The 20,785-nt window shown below is 43.2% G+C and overlaps 1 protein-coding gene across 1 annotated transcript in view; it reads left to right on the top strand.

Annotated features, from left to right (window-relative positions):
* The first annotated feature begins 15,396 nt into the window (after positions 1–15,396).
* LOC139407390 (actin alpha cardiac muscle 1a) overlaps positions 15,397–20,785 on the top strand; it is a 7,525-nt gene continuing 2,136 nt past the window's right edge. The window contains exons 1-4 of the mRNA XM_071151136.1: positions 15,397–15,682; positions 19,093–19,246; positions 19,512–19,640; positions 19,952–20,147. Of these exons, the coding sequence (XP_071007237.1) occupies positions 19,118–19,246; positions 19,512–19,640; positions 19,952–20,147 (454 nt within the window). The 5' untranslated portion in view covers positions 15,397–15,682; positions 19,093–19,117. The remainder of the gene's footprint in view (positions 15,683–19,092; positions 19,247–19,511; positions 19,641–19,951; positions 20,148–20,785) is intronic.

Consider the following 20,785-nt stretch of genomic DNA (forward strand, 5'->3'; position numbering starts at 1 on the left):
TAACCCACACCTACACACTTGTGTATCAATCTGTGGCTCCTTCCTTGTGTATCAAACTGTGGCTCCTTCCACCTTCAAAGAATAGACAAAGGGAACCAACCATGGAGAATAGTAAGACACTTCATTATTTAGCGTAGTAGACGCTATATAGTTTGTCATGTCTGTTTTTCAGTATAAAGTACTCTGCAGCCACTTAGTGTGGACACCAGGTGAGACCACACACACATTCCTGTTGAACGCTCTCCCTTTACTCAAAACAGTCTCTGTCCTTTACTTCATCCCCTTCTCCCTAAATCATCTAGGTTATATCAGCTGTGTCGGTGAACTCCTCCCACATCTGAACTGGCTGACGGAGGGCACAGCATGCTGAGAGGTCAACAGGAAGTATTATTAAATGCTTTACATTGAAATAGAGATGTATTATTAACGTTGGGACTACTACAAGGATAGTTTTGCATTTCACCTACTGATGATTATGATGACTGAGTGTTAGGGGATGATTGTGCCTTTTTCTTAAATGTATTATTCTGTTTCTCGTCTCCAGGTATGTTCTGATGTGAGAGGATAAACTGGGTGCTCGAGGCTGTTCGGAGACATGGCCAGAGACACTTATGTATCTGTGGTAAACAGAGAATATTAGGGTAACCCTGTAATTCATGAATCATATGCTGTCTTCTCTGTTCTTGCTACTTTGTCTCTCTCATACCTCTCCCCAACTTCCTTTTCATCTGTTTTTATAATGGCCACCAGATGTGCATTGAAGTACAGATTGAACATTTTATTTAGAATATATTACATTTATAATGCATGTATTTTATAACACTTGGATAATGAACTTTCAGTAAAGCGTTTCACGTTCTCTACTGGTTGAAATGAAGTCTCGTTTGATGACATACTACGCCTATCCTGTGTTTATCAGACCAATGCAGAAGACGTGTTTGCTATTGAGATGAACTGGTTTTATAGTAGTTACATGATGCAAAGGAAGTGTAGTGTACTGTTTTTAAATGTAAAAAAAATCTGTTTCTGTATATATGAATTACAAATCTGCCTTTAACTAAAGTTTCTAGTCTATTGCATAGTTACAATGTGTAACCATTGAGGGACCTGGATTGGAAAAACACTGGAAGTTAATAATTGTCATACATACACAGCATCATTCAAATAATGGAGTTTGATACTCCTGGTATTGGATATGACTGAAATGTCTCAGATATTCATACTTGAATCGCACCTTTATTTGCCAATTTAGAGTACATGATCAGTGACTATATTCAATGTACAGGCTACAATGTGAGGATCTCATGCTTGGTAATAACTACATGTATATAGGACTTGCATCCTTGGCAAAACGTTTATTATATTCTACTCGACCCATAGGGTTCATTCAGACTGTTTTGAAGTCGATACAACAGGCTATGATAGCTGAGGGTCATAGCTAAATTCTGAACTAATATTTATACCAAACATTTTAGGGTCCATACACAGATCGGATAACGTTTCATAGCTAGCTACACATCCATGGGCTTACAGGTATTTTTATACTCTACAAGCAAGAAAATAGCTAGATACGTTACTTCAGCTGCATTGCATGGGACATGTCAAGGCAAGCTTACAATATTGTACATTCAATTTGCAGTAAATGCTTTCCTAGATTCTTTGCATCCACTGTTTCACAAGACGAAAGCCAAGTTTGCTGTTTTTCTCAGGAGTCCCTAACACAATTAAACAACCAGAACTACAATCCATAAAGCTACCTAGCTGGTTAATGTCAGCTAGTTTGCTATTGAGTGATTTTCGTAAATAAACGATTACGCATATGTCAAAGTTAATCTACGTTAACTAAGAATTTTTTTGCATGACTCATGTAATTACTTACATTCCATCCTAGTATTTTTATTTTCCCTCTTTGCAGGAGAAAATCACCAGCGATGGGTCGCGCAGCGTCAAACTCGTCATGCGAACCACTCGATATGATTGGTCATCGCCCAGGTCGCCACTGACGTTTTCCATGAACTTGGGAACTGCTTTTGACTCTTCACTCTCCCGCTCAACCCCTTTGCATAGCCTCCCTGAAATATAATATTTGATACAGTTATCTTTGTACGTTTTTGTATTTAATACTCAGCGATATGACGTAGATGCAAAGTAAACCGCATAGTGAGTCAATGTCCGCAACAACTAATAGCGTTGAAGCGCGAGGCTAAACTTCTATGCTGTTTTTGTTTCCACACGTTATGAACCAATGCACGTGTGCAGATACTGTGTGAGAGAGAAGTCTCACATCTCGCTCATTGTAATATCTTCCTTGCCCCTAATGTCCACGTAATTCCGCTGAGTCTACCTTTCAAAAATGTGCAAAACACATTTCTGCATATTGGATTTTCATGGTTTTGACACACAGGTATTTTAAATGTATAGTTCAGAATTGTTATCAGAAAATAAGAGGCACGCTTTTTTGGGAACGACAGATACAATTTGAGTAGTGCTGTCTTTTACTGACCAGAGGTGTCACCTCGTAGATAACCTCTTAAATGTTTACACAGTATCTCTGCCACAGTACTCTTCCCTGCCGCTGGAGGGCCCAGCAGACAGACTGATTGGAAAACAAACAGCACAATATATCAATATTCTATGTCTGGCTTGAATATGGGTGGGTATAAGGCAATAATACCATGGTACACTCATTGCTGTGTACTTGCTACAACCCTGTACTCCTACAATACATATATTATAAACTGATGCTGGACAGCTTTTTGTTAATACTGCAACTGGACCACTCACTAGAAGTTGACAGTTTGTATTCCTCCACCACCCGGTTGATTTCTTCCTTTAATCAACAAGTCCAGCCTCGGACACCCAGTGGAGATTGAAGGTATCCTTCAGACTGGTTATATCCACAAATTGACACTCCAGTAATCCACATCTGTGTGCATCATTTTTATTTTTTAAATGGGTCAAACTGATGTTCAAATTTAGACCAGATCTACTGCTGTGTTGCCAATGTCCTCCCATCGTCGACCATAGGAGTTGTCAAGACTGTCAAACAAACTGATCTGGTGAAGATATGCTCCAACTGACCATTGTCAATTCTGAATTAGATTTCCTAAACCTGAGACAGGGATCAAATTAGACATCCTGTCAGAGCCTTAGTGAAATGTCCTCCTTGGAGGACTTTCTTGAGCTGCCCTGGACCGAGCACAACATTTGAGTAATTTAGCAGACGCTCTTTATCCAGAGAGACTTACAGGAGCAATTAGGGTTAAGTGCCTTGCTCAAGGGCACATACATATTTTTCATGTAGTTGGCTCAGGGAATCGAATCAGCGACCTTTCGGTTACCGGCCCAATGCTTTTAACTGCTAGGCTCCCACCCATTATCTATACAGAAAACACCAACCAATTAAATCTACACATCTATTTAAAATAATGCAACAATTTTACAAATACACTTAATGATCATAGATATGTCTGGCTTAGCTTAGGTTTTTTTATAAATATATTATTTTTACATTTCAGTCATTTAGCAGACACTCTTAGCCAGAGCGACTTACAGTTGTGAATGCATACATTGACTGTTTTCATACTGGTCCCCAATGGGAATCAAACCCACATCTTGGCGAAGGCAGGCGCCGTGCTCTACCAGCTGAGCCACATGGGACAATATCCTCCAGTGTACTTGGAATCATCCACAGCGATGGAATAATGTGTCTTCTGGCCTGTGGTCGATAACATTCTGGATAACCCTTGCAGATAGACTGAGGTAAACAGTAATTGTAGGATGTGTAAGTATTTTCTTCACCCCGACTCTGGCAGATTTCCTTGAATAAGCAGTAAATGAACATTAATGGACTCATAGAAAAATACAAACTCTGCAAGGTCGCCGACAAATTATACGGATAATATTTATGCCCAAAAACAGGGACTCCTGCAAACTCCAAGCCAATACACCCGGATGAGTCGAGACAGAAAAACAATGAGAAAATGTCCAACGAAGCCTCGATAGTCTAATAATGTATATTGTACCTTGCAGAAGTCCAGAAGGTTCTTCCATTCTATATTGGACACCCGCCACCACATAATGTATATTGTACCTTGAAGAAGTCCAGAAGGTTCTTCCATTCTATATTGGACACCCGCCACCACATAACTGGACAGCATGGACTTTTCCTGAATGGTAAATAAAAAGTTGTTTTTGCAATTGTTGATGACGTTTGCCCAGCCCATTATACTTAAGCAATAAGGCCCGTGGGGGTGTGGTAAATGGCCAATATACCACGGCTAAGGACAGTTCTTTGCGGCGTGCCTGGATACAGCCCTTAGCCGTGGCAATATACCACAAACCCCGGAGGTGCCTTATTGCAATTGTAAACTTGTTTCTGACGTATTTAGCAATCAAAATAAATGTTTTGTCATATCGATGGTATATGGTCTGATATATGGCTTTCAGCCAATCGGCATTCAGGGCTCGAACCACCCAGTTTATAATGACAGTTTTGCCCAGTTTGAGCACCATTCTCTGTGTTGGTGTGCTCCTTGAAGTTAAGATGCTGTCCACTATCAGAGGAATCTCTGGATCATTCTGAGGTTCAGAAAGCGAAGGTATGTGAAGAAATATAGGAAAGCGTTTTGAAATGTTGTAAATAAATAAATTACATAGAATTGAATACAAAACTTACAGGATCGGCTGGCTTGCTCATCGCCCTGGTCATGACTGATGATATCAAGATGGATATTTTAGGAGCCACAAAACTCAGTATCTGAGTGAAACGCTGTAGAAGAAAGGAAGAGGAGGAGGCGTCGTCTTACTGTGGATATAGGCCAGCGTTTCCTAAACTCGGTGCACGTTCTGGTTTTTCCCCTAACACCACACAGCTGATTCAAATCATCAAAGCTTGATGGTTAGTTGAATCAGCTGTGTGTAGTGCTAGGGGAAAAAAACGTGCACCACGCTTGAGGAAACCCTGCTACAGACCATGCAGTATACAGTATGCAAATTAACTGTATATTTTAACCTGTATATATTTTTTAACCTAGCCTGAAATGGCCCTTGTTGCCTCAACTATCAGTTCTGCTGTTTCTGACACATTCCAAAAGGCTTGGCAGCAGCTGGTCTCAGGTCTGTGACTGGGAAGACATGTCAATGATAGGCCTAGATTAATTTGTTTTCAGGAAATTGTTTACAAACTGAAATTTGCATGTCATTGCATACTGCTGAATGATGACGTGTGGTTAAACTAATATTGTATAGTGGGTTATTTAAGTAATTATGCCTGAGAAGCCGGTGTTTGGAGGATATATTGGCACGGGTGTTGTTAGGGTCGAGACAACGTTTTTTTGACTGGGATGACGAGACAGTGGATTGCGCAGTCAAATGGAACAGAGTAAATAGGCATTTTAACGGTTGGTGGTAACTTGTGGATTATAAACTGGGTGGTTCGAGACCTGAATGCTTATTGGCTGACAGCCGTGGTATATCAGACCATATATCACGGTTATGACCAAACATTTATTTTTACTGCTCTAATTACGTCTGTAACCAGTTTATAATAGCAATAAGGCACCTCGGGGGTTTGTGGTATATGACATACAATATACCACGGCTAAGGGCTTTATCCAGTCACTAAGAACAGCCCTTAGCTGTGGTATATTGGTCATATACCACAAACCCCCGAGGTGCCTTATTGCTTGAAAAGACACTGTCTGGAATGTGGTTTTAACCAATCAGCATTCAGAATTAGACCCACCCGTTGTATAAATACTCACTAAATAACATTCTAATGCAGAATGGGGGATTCTCCCCTCGTTGTTAGAGATAGTTCCAACAATTTGGAAAGTCTTGCAGTGTAGGCTCAGCCGCAGGGGGACCATCCTCATTTGACAGAATATACACGCTGTCACGAAAAGAAGAAAAAACATTTAGATGAATACGTATCAACAGTTGGATAACTTTCTTTCTTTTCGTCCACCATGTCTCCTGTTGCTGTGGAAACGCTTTGAGGTTGCTAACATCGCCTCAGCCAATGAAATAAATTCATTTGCATCTTGCTCAGATAAATTGTAAAATAGACATGAAAAAAAATACATTGTATGGGTTCAATGCATATTTCATATTATATCAAATGCAATGCAGAAATGTTTATTTTTATTTTTACACAGGCTATTTGGTGGAGTTTTGGGCAGAAGATGGCTCTGTTCTCCAGTTAGTGTAAAAATATAATGAAATAAATACATTTTTGTCAGTCATATATTTAAACTCTCCCCATGACTTCTAGGCTAGCTATTAGCTCGCTGTTGTGTCCTGTCAAAAATGCCTTCATCAGTTGTCTTCCACCCTGCACGGGGTTGATTTTGTTTGGTGATTTAGGCTTAGTGCAGTATGTCTTCCTCAGCTGTGTGGTGGTACATTTGACCAACCATTCAGGGTCTTCCTCCAAAACTCACCTCAACTAGTCTTGTAAACTACTCTGTTTAGTGTTGATATGAATGTAATTCACAATACAGGTGAATTGTAGGACATTATACAGTATGTGCAATGTAGCCACACACACACACACACACACACACACACACACACACACACTCCCCCAACCACCACACACCTGTAGCAGCACAGGACAACAACAGGGTTAGTGCTGACATGGAAACTTCCAAAGCACTTCACATATTTATAGAGCTGACACTATGTGACAAACTGTTGGCACGACCTCATCTGCCTTCAAACTGCCCCACTCCCTACTACAGGTCCCTCTCTCAGCACACTGTAAAACACAACCACACATCGGAATGCCGGTCAATGACAACACACTGTAAAACACAGTTACACTGTAAAACACAGTTACACACACACGTCACCTGGCAGTAAATTGTAACACACATTCACAGAATGGCAGTAGATTGTAACACACATTCACAGAATGGCAGTAAATTGTAACACACATTCACAGAATGGCAGTAGATTGCAAACTGTTTAGCTATTTGAATTGAGAATTCAGTTATAATTCAAATAAGTACGGTAATAATGCAGATAAAACACTATAATTCACACTTATTTTCACCTTTTTCAAATTGCATGACTTACTCATGCTCCAACCTCTCGTGGACATTCTTTTAGAGCGTACTCAACAACGGGGTGGAAAGTACTTTAAGTAAAAATACTTTAAAGTACTACATAAGTAGTTTTTTTTTGGGGGGGGGGGGGGGGGGTATCTACTTTATTTTACTATTTATATTTTTGTGACAACTTTTACCTTTACTTCACTACATTCCTAAAGAAAATAATGTACTTTTTACTCCATAAATTTTCCCCTGACATCCAAAAGGACTCATTACATTTTGACAGGAAAATGGTCCAATTCAGATACTTATCGAGAGAACATTCATGGTCATCCCTACTGTGTGCCCCTGGTGATCCATAAATGACAAAAACAAGAAAATCGTGCCGTCTGGTTTGCTTAATATAAGGAATTTTAAAAATTATTTACTTTCGATACTTAAGTATATTTTTGCAATTACATTTACTTTTGATACATGAGTATATTTAAAACCAAATACTTTAAGACAATTACTGTAGTAGTATTTTACTGGGTGACTTTCACTTTTACTTGAGTCATTTTCTATTAAGGTATCTTTACTTTTTACTCAAGTATGACAATTCAGTACTTTTCCCACCACTGCTGAACAAGATGTCCAACTGCATCTAAATTCTGTCTCAGAGAGTATAGAGCTCTTAAGTAGTCAATATAATCTCACCTCTAGAGTCTGTCAGGGGCCTCAGGAAACAGAGAGAATTGATGGTGCCATGCCTTACTACCACTCCTCTGCCGACAGCTACTGTCTGTCAGTGATTTACAGTGAGAAACACACATCGATTTGAGTGATATTTCTATTGCTGTTCTTGATTGATATGCCTCTCACGGTGCATTCTGTCTACTGCTGTACTGCCAGCAGCTGTTAGAGACGGCACGTGGGCACACACATCCCATCACATAGCGTTAAGGACAGGGGACAACTGAGAATACAATTAGCCTGCTGTCAAGGATCTCCATTTTGTTCCTCCCTCAGAGTCATTCAGTTCAGTAGTATGTTTGTTGTTGTTTTTATGTCCACTAATAGTTTTTATGATACAAAGAACATTTCTTTGAAAACAGTAAAACAGATAAGCAGTTTGTCTAAAGCCCTGGTTCCTTCCCCACAGTTGCTCTCAGTCTCTCAGTCCCAGTAACCAAACAACAGGTGTGAAGTCAAAATGTTGCCGTGAACTGAACATCTGCTGGTGGCCCTAAAATACAACGAAAGTCCTTTGCAATGAATGTACCAATGGGCCATCATGTACCAATGGGCCATCATGTACCAATGGGCCATCATATACCAATGGGCCATCATATACCAATGGGCCATCACATACCAATGGGGCATCATATACCAATGGGCCATCATATACCAATGGGCCATCACATACCAATGGGCCATCATATACCAATGGGGCATCACATACCAATGGGCCATCATATACCAATGGGCCATCACATACCAATGGGCCATCACATACCAATGGGCCATCATATACCAATGGGCCATCACATACCAATGGGCCATCACATACCAATGGGCCATCATATACCAATGGCCAACCACCACTACAAGCAAAAGACTGTATACCTCTAGCTTGATTTTTCACTTAAATGTACCTTTTTTTTATCACACTGCTAGGCTGCACAAGCCTGTGATGGATAAAGACGTCATTTTGAATGGTGAACAAAAATCACGTCTACCAAGTTGAAGTGCATTTTATAAAGCATTTGTGGTCATTGGAACAGCTGCCTACTGGGATGACTACCCATTGCTGATGGGGGTTGAGACACAGACACACACACACACACACACACACACACACACACACACACACACCAAGGCATGCACAGTGCTGGGGGGTTGACCAAGGCAGGCCAGGCAGCTGTCAGAAACAGACACAGGCAGACAAATCCTGGGCCGCCTGCTTCACCTTATAAGGAAGAAGGTCCCCCAAAAGAGACCTGGTCAGACCTATTCTGCTTATCCTGGTCAACTCTCACTGGGCTTGGTGTCACCTGGTTATCCTGGTCAACTCTCACTGGGCTTGGGGTCACCTGGTTATCCTGGTCAACTCTCACTGGGCTTGGTGTCACCTAGTTATCCTGGTCAACTCTCACTGGGCTTGTGGTCACCTGGTTATCCTGGTCAATTCTCACTGGGCTTGGGGTCACCTGGTTATCCTGGTCAACTCTCACTGGGCTTGATGTCACCTGGTCATGAACAACTTGATGGGGAACCAGAGTGATTTATTTTCCATTTCCACTGCTGATGGTACCAATATATGATATTTGTTCTCCACTTTATTAGAATGATGTTGGTTTTGAATCGTTTCTTTGTTGTTAATCTGTTGTTCTACCTCAGTGTTCTGCTTTATGTATGTTCATGTTGTTGAATGTCTTAAATGTTTCCTATGTTTGTCAAGGAAGGATTAATAAACATGTACGTCAAAGCTGGAAGTGTTGATGGACTCGAGGGCCAAATGAATCAGAGGACACATGCAGTATTTCCACCACTACTTACAGTACCTTCGGTGAGTTGGCGTTAAAATCTTAAAACAAATCAAAAAACACTGTCAAAAGTTCTTCATAATCGCTTTTTAGGGAGGCGCTCTTCGAGTTCAAACTGAAACCATTGACCCTATGAAGAGACAGTTACTGTATTTGTTGTTCAGATCATCTCTCCTCCACTCTACTATTCTTCTACCTCCTCCACTCTACTATTCTCCTCCCTCCTCCCTCATCTCTCCTCCACTCTACTATTCTCCTCCCTCCTCCCTCATCCCTCCTCCACTCTACTATTCTCCTCCCTCCTCCACTCTACTATTCTCCTTCCTCCTCCACTCTACTATTCTCCTTCCTCCTCCACTCTACTATTCTCCTCCCTCCTCCCTCATCTCTCCTCCACTCTACTATTCTCCTCCCTCCTCCACTCTACTATTCTCCTTCCTCCTCCACTCTACTATTCTCCTTCCTCCTCCACTCTACTATTCTCCTCCCTCCTCCCTCATCTCTCCTCCACTCTACTATTCTCCTCCCTCCTCCACTCTACTATTCTCCTTCCTCCTCCACTCTACTATTCTCCTTCCTCCTCCACTCTACTATTCTCCTCCCTCCTCCCTCATCTCTCCTCCACTCTACTATTCTCCTCCCTCCTCCACTCTACTATTCTCCTTCCTCCTCCACTCTACTATTCTCCTCCCTCCTCCCTCATCTCTCCTCCACTCTACTATTCTCCTTCCTCCTCCACTCTACTATTTTCCTCCCTCACTGACAGCTGTAGGAACACACTAGTGTACAAAGGAATCCTGAAGACCTGCATCTGCTGTGTTAACCCCCAGTAAATATACCCCTTACCCTCTCGACAGCACATCATCCAGTAAATATAGCCTCTCGACAGCACATCATCCCGTAAATATAGCCTCTCGACAGCACATCATCCAGTAAATATAGCCTCTCCACAGCACATCATCCAGTAAATATAGTCTCTCGACAGCACATCATCCAGTAAATATAGCCTCTCGACAGCACATCATCCAGTAAATATAGCCTCTCCACAGCACATCATCCAGTAAATATAGCCTCTCGACAGCACATCATCCAGTAAATATAGCCTCTCCACAGCACATCATCCAGTAAATATAGCCTCTCCACAGCACATCATCCAGTAAATATAGCCTCTCCACAGCACATCATCCAGTAAATATAGCCTCTCCACAGCACATCATCCAGTAAATATAGCCTCTCGACAGCACATCATCCAGTAAATATAGCCTCTCCACAGCACATCATCCAGTAAATATAGCCTCTCCACAGCACATCATCCAGTAAATATAGCCTCTCCACAGCACATCATCCAGTAAATATAGCCTCTCCACAGCACATCATCCAGTAAATATAGCCTCTCGACAGCACATCATCCAGTAAATATAGCCTCTCGACAGCACATCATCCAGTAAATATAGCCTCTCCACAGCACATCATCCAGTAAATATAGCCTCTCCACAGCACATCATCCAGTAAATATAGCCTCTCCACAGCACATCATCCAGTAAATATAGCCTCTCTACAGCACATCATCCAGTAAATATAGCCTCTCCACAGCACATCATCCAGTAAATATAGCCTCTCCACAGCACATCATATAGTAAATATAGCCTCTCCACAGCACATCATCCAGTAAATATAGCCTCTCCACAGCACATCATCCAGTAAATATATCCCCTACGACACTGTTCTGCATCCCAATGGCACCCTATCCACTATGTAGTACACTACATAGAGAATAGAGTGCTATTGGGACACAGACACTGAGTTGAGAAAATTATCACATATAATCCTGATGGGACAAGGGAAACCTAGTCAGTTGCACAACTGAATGCTTTCAACCGAAATGTGTCTTCCACATTTAACCCCTCAATCAGAGAGATGCAGAAGGCTGCCTTAATCGACATCATCAGCGCCAGAGGAGCAGTTGTTGTTGGGGGATATCTGCCTTGCTCAAGGGCAGAACGGCAGTTTTTTTCCCCCACCTTCCTTGCTCGGGGATTCGAACCAGCGATCTTTTGGTTACTGGCCCAATGCTCTCAAACGTTAGGCTACCTGCCACACAATCAGGGAAGTGTAAATGCCTCCAAAACCTCGTAGTGTTGGGTCACCAGCTGAAACGGGACATAGTGTAAGACACCACACTTCGCCATCCATCCATCTCCCCCTTTTGATGGCTGGTGGGCGGGCGGAGGTGTAGCACACGCTGTCATATGACAGTATTGTTTCTAACAGGACTTGTGTTCTGTGAAGAGATCCACCAGGAACTTCCTCAATACAGAGCATTTGGAAAGTATTCAGAACCCTTTCACTTTTTCCACATTTTGTTACATTACAGCCTTATTTTAAAATGGATTGAATTAAAAGATGTCCTCAATCTGCACACAATACCCCATAATGATTTCACAATACCCCATAGTGACATCACAATACCCCATAGTGACATCACAATACCCCATAGTGACATCACAATACCCCATAGTGACAAAGTGAAAACAGGTTTTTATACCTTATTTAAATAAGTATTCAGACCCTTTGCTTTGAGACTCGAAATTAAGCTCAGGTGCATCCTTTTTTCATTGATCATCCTTGAGATGTTTCTACAACTTGATTGGAGTCCACCTGTGGTAAATTCAATTGATTGGACATGATTTGGAAAGGCACAAACCTGTCTAAATAAGGTCCCACAGTTGACACTGCATGTCAGAGCAAAAACCAAGCCATGAGGTTGAAGGAATTGTCTGTAGAGTTCTGAGACAGGATTGTGTCGAGGCACCGATCTGGGGAAGGGTACCTAAACATTTCTGCAGCATTGAAGGTCCCCAAGAACACAGTGGCCTCCATCATTCTTATATGGAAGAAGTTTGGAACCACCAAGACTCTTCCTAGAGCTGGCCACCTGGCCAAACTGAGCAATCGGGGGAGAAGGGCCTTCAATGCTGACCAAGAACCCAATGGCCACTATGAAAGAGCTCCAGAATTCCTCTGTAGAGATGAGAGAACCTTCCAGAAGGTCAACCATCTCTGCAGCACTCTACCAATCATGCCTTTATGGTAGTGGCCAGACAGAAGCCAATCCTCAGTAAAAGGCAAATGACAGCTCGCTTGGAGTTTGCCAAAAGGCACCTAAATGACTCTCGGTACAGATTGATGTACAGATTGATCCTTGATGAAAACCTGTTCAAGAGCACTCAGGACCTCAGATTGGGGTGAAGTTTAACCATTCAACAGGACAATGACCCTAAGCACACAGCCAAGACAATGCAGGAGTGGCTTTGGGACACGTCTCTGAATGTACTTGAGTGGCCCAGCCAGAGCCCGGACTTGAACCTTATCTAACATCTCTGCAGAGACCTGAAAATAGCTGTGCAGCAACACTCCCCATCCAACCTGACAGAGCTTGAGAGGATCTGCAGAGAAGAATGGGAGAAACTCCCCAAATACAGATGTGCCAAGCATGCACCGTCATACCCAAGAAGACTCAAGGCTGTAATCGCTGCCAACGGTGCTTCAACAAATTACTGAGTAAAGGGTCTGAATACTAATGTAAATGTGATATTTCAGTTTTTTATTTTTAATACATTTTCAAAAATGTCTAAACACCTGTTTTTCATTGTGGGCTATTGTGTGTAGATTGATAAAGGGGAGAGAAATATTTTCATCCATTTTAGAATCAGGCTGTAACATACCAATGTGGAAATAGTGAAGGGGTCTGAATACTTTCCGAATGCAATGTATGTATTCAATCCAGCAATTATTCTCCAATATTAGGTTTAATTTATTTGCACCAAAGAAAATAAGTGATAAACAGCGATGCAGATAAAAAGGGAATGCAGATTGGAACGCAAAGGGCTCAATATAGATACAAGAACCCTTGAAGGACGTTTTTGGTGTGAAACACTTATCTTCTTTAAAGGCTGAGAATAGGTCATCATGAGTAGGTTATCTAAAGATACTCCCTTTGAGGTACATCAACAGTACACGTACAGCAGCTACAAATGGAATACCGCATTCCTATTGGACCTTACTGGGCCAAGACTCTATATATATATTTTTTAAAACCTCTGTCTCCTGATAGGACACAAAGCCAGAGTGTATGTGGGCACGGAGGGAAAACCCTCTCTGTCACCCCAAAGAGGGAGGTGACGAAAAAGGAGTTGTGGCAGAGGACGTTACCTCCAGGAGCTGCCACAATGTGCAGCCGCCGACACCTGTTACCCAGCATGCCCCTAAAAGGAGAGAGAGGCGCCAATCAGAGCAAAGTTACCGCCCGGCTGCTGCCACAGGCTGTCCCCAAGACCCGCAGAGCCAAGCCGAGCAGACGGTCTGAACTTTGGACCCCCTCTCTCTCTTCTCTCTCTCTCTCTCTCTCTCTCTCTCTCTCTCCCTCTCTCTGTCTCTCTCCCTGCCCCCCCCCTCTCTTAACTTCTAACCCCCTTCCCACCCCCCTCTGTCACTCTCTTAACCCCCCCAGCTGTCTGGCATGTTTCTGGCTCTTCACTCTCAAACATACCACAACGGCTCTTGGCTGGAAAATGTACACAGGCACTATCCCACCACAGACACTATCCCACCACAGACACTATCCCACCACAGGCACTATCCCACCACAGACACTATCCCACCACAGGCACTATCCCACCACAGGCACTATCCCACCACAGGCACTATCCCACTACAGGCACTATCCCACTACAGGCACTATCCCACTACAGACACTATCCCACCACAGGCACTATCCCACCACAGGCACTATCCCACCACAGACACTATCCCACCACAGACACTATCCCACCAGACACTATCCCACCACAGACACTATCCCACCACAGGCACTATCCCACCACAGGCACTATCCCACCACAGGCACTATCCCACCACAGGCACTATCCCACCACAGACTGGACTGCCCCTCAAACCACTTTTTAACGAGACGCCCCCAGGGGGGGTCTAAAGTTACACCCCCACCGCCTATCTCCCCCCCCTTTGACAAACACCCCCATCTGAGCTTAGTCATATTAACGTGACTGTCTCACTGGGTCATGGACAGGAGGACAGTTTCAGTGAATGGAGCTGAGATTTCAAGCTTCAAGTTTCAGTTAGGCTATGTAAATACAATACAGGGTCTGTGTTAAGTTGTGACTTCAATATTTCACTCCGTGTTGGGATGAGATGACAACCGGTAGAGCGATATTGGATGATTGACGTGAATAAATAATGTTGTGATTGTCTGTTATGAGCTTAAAGATGTGGGACAGGGTGAACAAATCATATGCCCTTCGTCAACAAAATCAGACCTGCCGGATCAATAAGCTCCTGTCATATTCAGCGTCAACACTTGTAGGGTTATTTTAGTCGTTCAGATGCAAAAGAAAAAGGATCAACATTGTCAATGTATGCTTTAGTAATTTATAATCGTTATAAATATCCAAATCTCTATGCAAATGAAGTAAAACATGCAGATGAATTGTCTTTCCTTCTCTCCATTATAACACACCGGCTAAATCTGATATAACAGTAGACTATTTTCTCTCCCCAAATCCCAAAAGGCCAGAAATTCCTTGACAGTTTTATTGCATTGTCTGAGCTAATCGTCTTCCTCCTTTTATAAACGTCAAACGTCAGAATGAAAGAGAATTATTTCACATCAATCAGTTAACACCTACTTCATCATGACCCAACTATAATCAACCATATAACACAATAATGGAAAGAAATCTAGAAATAATCCCTTTCACTTCCCTCTGCCAAACATTTCCTTATTTTTCTACCAGTCGGACACCCAGGCAGTCAGGCAGTCAGAGGCGGTACTAGAACCCTCCGTCTCCTAGGTAACAACACTCTGTTTTAGATGGCGTCCCGTCAGGAAGGAGGCCTCTGAGTGACACAGGATAGACTTTTTCTAGTGAACCGTTATCTAGAAGTTCTTATTTGGGCTTGTATAAACTCTTGGTCCCGCCTCCAGGCTCCAGGCCGCTGGTCCTGGGACAAGGGGGCATATTTAAGGGACACCTCTCACCCTCATCCTTTATTCCAGTGGAAACTCCAGTCTTGGCGTACAACTTGGTGAGTGTCTTCATTTGCTTTGTTCATGTTCCACTACTGCCCTGTAGCACTGAGTACTGTCTATAACACTGAGTACTGTCTATAACACTGAGTACTGTCTATAGCACTGAGTACTGTCTATAACACTGAGTACTGTCTATAACACTGTTTCTCTACTGGACTCAGTACTGTCTATAGCACTGAGTACTGTCTATAACACTGAGTACTGTCTATAGCACTGTTTCTCTAGTGGACTCAGTACTGTCTATAGCACTGTTTCTCTCTCTAGTGGACTCAGTACTGTCTATAACACTGTTTCTCTAGTGGACTCAGTACTGTCTATAGCACTGTTTCTCTAGTGGACTCAGTACTGTCTATAACACTGTTTCTCTAGTGGACTCAGTACTGTCTATAACACTGTCTATCTAGTGGACTCAGTACTGTCTATAACACTGTTTCTCTAGTGGACTCAGTACTGTCTATAACACTGTTTCTCTCTCTAGTGGACTCAGTACTGTCTATAGCACTGTTTCTCTAGTGGACTCAGTACTGTCTATAGCACTGTTTCTCTAGTGGACTCAGTACTGTCTATAGCACTGTTTCTCTAGTGGACTCAGTACTGTCTATAACACTGTTTCTCTAGTGGACTCAGTACTGTCTATAACACTGTTTCTCTAGTGGACTCAGTACTGTCTATAACACTGTTTCTCTAGTGGACTCAGTACTGTCTACAACACTGTTTCTCTCTTGGACTCAGTACTGTCTATAACACTGTTTCTCTAGTGGACTCAGTACTGTCTATAACACTGTTTCTCTCTCTAGTGGACTCAGTACTGTCTATAACACTGTTTCTCTCTCTAGTGGACTCAGTACTGTCTATAACACTGTTTCTCTAGTGGACTCAGTACTGCCCAGTACCAGTAGCTGCTCTGTTTAATTGATTATTGGACTACTTCAGACAGACGACGACAGGGAGAGGGGTGCTGAGAGGAAGATGGCTACATGACTTGTTAGTGCTGGGAAAGGATCCACACTTTGTCAGCTATTCTTAGAGAGCATTCTGCACTGTGTTGTTGTCATTTTGGAAAGGGAAGAAAGGCCAGGATCTTGGTTTAACAGCCGGGAGCTACTATTGTAATTGAAAGAGAGAGCACATAGAGACCACCTGTAGAGTTAACCCCTGCAATGGGTGTCTACCTACTTCGAATTGGCTTTTAGAGAAGGATGTTCATGAGAGAGCTTGAGAAAGAATCGTTTTGAGAGAAATTGTGAAGAAAGAATATTAGGAGAAAGAAAGAGCTGAAGAGAGAAATGGATAAATGAAGGGAGTTGAATGGGGAGAAAGAGAGTGCAGGACAGCGGCAGTTGCCCGGCAGCCAGGGCTTGTTGTGATTGATTGACATGCCATGCTGTTGGCAACACATGCTGGTGACAGGCCATGCTGGTGGCAACACGTGTGAACAGTGACCTGTGGCTCTGGTGGATTAGGGGGGGGGGGGGGGGGGTAGAGTGGCCACTGTGTAGTACCGGGCCTTCCAACTCCTGACCACTGGCCAGGCATCCTGACCAGGCCTCAGGCTTCCTGACCAGGTCACTAATGACCACACACTGACCAGCTGCCAGGCCTCTAGGCCACTAATGAAGGGAGCTGCCAGGCCTCTAGGCCACTAATGAAGGGAGCTGTCAAGCCAGGGTTGGAGGGATCAGACTCAGGGGCTGGCTGGCTGGAGGGTGATGGATAGACAGATGAAGCTGGCTGTAGGGTGATGGATAGAGTGATAGACGGATGAAGCGATAGAGAGAGAGGTGGACTGGAGGGAGGTATGGAGGGACAGTAACACATGCTTTGAAGGGAGCAGTGGGCTGGGGAGGGAGGGAAGGAAGGAAGGAAGGAAGGAAAAAAGGAAGGAAGGAAGGAAGGAAGGAAGGATAGATAGATAGATAGATAGATAGATAGATAGATAGATAGATAGATAGATAGATAGATAGATAGATAGATAGATAGATAGATAGATAGATAGATAGAGGGGACTGGAGCGATAGTAACACTTGCTTTGAAGGAATCTGTCAGACCATGGCTGGAGAGGGGGATGGAAAGATGGATGAAGGGATAGAGGGATGGATGAAGGGATAGAGGGATGGATGTAATGATGGATGAAGGGATAGAGGGATGGATGGATGAAGGGATAGAGGGATGGATGGATGTAAGGATAGAGGGATGGAAGTAAGGATAGAGGGATGGAAGTAAGGATAGAGGGATGGATGGAAGGATAGAGGATAGAGGGATGGATGAAGGGATAGAGGGATGGATGGAAGGATAGAGGGATGGATGGAAGGATAGAGGGATGGATGGAAGGATAGAGGATAGAGGGATGGATGAAGGGATAGAGGGATGGATCGAAGGATAGAGGGATGGATGGAAGTATGAAGGGATAGAGGGATGGATGAAGGGATAGAGGGATGGATGGATGTAAGGATAGAGGGATGGAAGTAAGGATAGAGGGATGGAAGTAAGGATAGAGGGATGGATGGAAGGATAGAGGGATGGAAGTAAGGATAGAGGGATGGATGGAAGGATAGAGGGATGGATGGAAGGATAGAGGATAGAGGGATGGATGAAGGGATAGAGGGATGGATGGAAGGATAGAGGGATGGAAGTAAGGATAGAGGGATGGATGGAAGGATAGAGGGATGGATGAAGGGATAGAAGGATGGATGGAAGGATAGAGGTAGGTTCGGAGAGGGACTGGAGGGACAGTAGCACATTCTGTCCAGCTCCCATCCATGGGAAACAGGAGTTACTGTTGTGCCGACAGCTGAGGAGGGACCTCCAGGCCACCACTACTTGTCAACAGACAAGCTCCTTCAGCTGCGACATAGCTCTGTTAGAGATAGGGGAGGAGGGGGGAGGAAAGGGGTAGAGGAGGGAGAGGGAGAGGGAGGGGATGTAGTGTTCCGTGAGGCTGCTTTTTGGAATGACAAGGACCATGGCTAAGAATAGAGACTGTGGTGTGGGGGGCTCTACTATGTCCCTTTTTGGCTTTACAGGGAAGCTCTGACAAAGAGGGAGAAGATAGGTTATCAGTGGCCCGTAAGAGGACTAGGTTATTTCAACAACACTTTTGAAAAGGTCTTTCTAGGAACATTTGAAATATTTGCACTTTGAAATAGTGAAAGTATTACAACATAAAAAAAATAAAAAATATCATGAAAATAGGCAGTGCAGTACTGTTTATATAAAAACATTATGATATGATAATTCACCATGTCTTTAATGTAACAGGTGCTTCAATGTCGCTATAGTGTTTAACTGTTAATTAATGCATAGAGATCCAGTCTAGTGATAAGCTCATGTACTGGGTGTTTGTAATGGTGTTACTGTAATAAGCGCCCAGACGGAGCTCTTACCGCCGTGTCTCTCCTCCCAACAGTAGGTCATCCTAAACAAGACCAATCATGTGTGACGACGATGAAACTACTGCCCTCGTGTGCGACAACGGCTCTGGCCTGGTCAAGGCTGGGTTCGCCGGTGATGACGCTCCCCGCGCTGTGTTTCCATCCATCGTTGGACGCCCCCGTCACCAGGTACGCTACTTGCTGAGAAAGAACGGATAGCCATTCCCGGTTACTAACGGATTTGTTTGTGTACTTATGCCATGACGTAGAAGTTACGAGGCTATAAGGTGACATATTGTGATGTAGTGATACAGATAATGTAGTGTAGTTTGCGTTTGTAGCATTGCATTGGTAATAAGACGCACGTCTAGCCATGCGTAAATTTGGGGTAAAGTTTGATCCACGCGTTGTGCGTATTGTGAACTCTCCTGACCTATGCTTCTCCTCTATGCAGGGTGTGATGGTGGGAATGGGACAGAAGGACAGCTATGTGGGAGACGAGGCTCAGAGCAAGAGAGGTATCCTGACTCTGAAGTACCCCATCGAGCACGGCATCATCACCAACTGGGACGACATGGAGAAGGTGGGTATGAGAGACGAGATGCTACTAGAGATATTGGACACGATTGTAAGATGATAAAAGCAGCACTTAATTTCTCAAGATACACATATACTTAGAGACTAGAAGTGAAGGATACTATCCAATATGAAGTTAAGACTTATCGACACACATAAATAGTTTTTTAAAAGCAACATAGGAAATATTTTTGGAGCTAAATTATGCCAAACAGCATGACTTCAAAGGGACAGCTTAATATTTCTCTATCTCACAATGTGTTATAATGTTCCAGAACCACGTCTCTGACCGTGTCTGTCCTCTACTTCCTCTACCAGATCTGGCACCACACCTTCTACAATGAGCTGCGTGTGGCTCCTGAGGAGCACCCCACCCTGCTCACTGAGGCCCCCCTCAACCCCAAGGCCAACAGGGAGAAGATGACCCAGATCATGTTTGAGACCTTCAACGTCCCCGCCATGTACGTGGCCATCCAGGCCGTGCTGTCCCTGTACGCCTCCGGTCGTACCACCGGTGAGAAATGAGCAGAGGAGAAAGACTCCATACATTAACATACAATTCAGATCCAGTGTATTATTGTGTCTCATGCAACCTTTCATTACATGAGTCGTAGTTTACACCATTTAAGATGAACATAAAGCTGTTCCATTCTATTTCCTCTGGTTGTAACACTGGTGAGTTTCCACAGGACGTCAGACCATCACATTTACCAGAACCACAATAACTTTAACATTAACAAGTGCTGCTCACATTACTCACATGATACCTTAGAGACTCTGTAGGGATAGGGATCTACTACAACAGGGATAGACAACTAGATTCAGACGTGGGACGTTTTTGTCCGAGCGGATGGTCAGGGGGAGCCGGAGCATAATTATAATAATTTGTACACTGCAAATTGACCACAAGTAAAGCCCAAAAATAGATTTTATATCGAAAATTACATGATAATTTCAGACCTTCATTACATTGAGACACTATCACATATGTCTCTCTTTTTATGAGTGGAAATACTTGGGAACAGATTATTTTGTTGTTGCTGAATTCCTGGTGATTTTGCAGTCTTTAAAAAATATATATTCACATTTTTTACTAAACTTTGGGGGAGCAAAATAAAAAGTATTGCGGCCCAGTATTTAGTGTAGAGGCCA

The sequence above is a fragment of the Oncorhynchus clarkii genome, chromosome 4 (assembly GCF_045791955.1).
Source record: "Oncorhynchus clarkii lewisi isolate Uvic-CL-2024 chromosome 4, UVic_Ocla_1.0, whole genome shotgun sequence".
NCBI classification, from domain to species: Eukaryota; Metazoa; Chordata; class Actinopteri; order Salmoniformes; family Salmonidae; genus Oncorhynchus; species Oncorhynchus clarkii.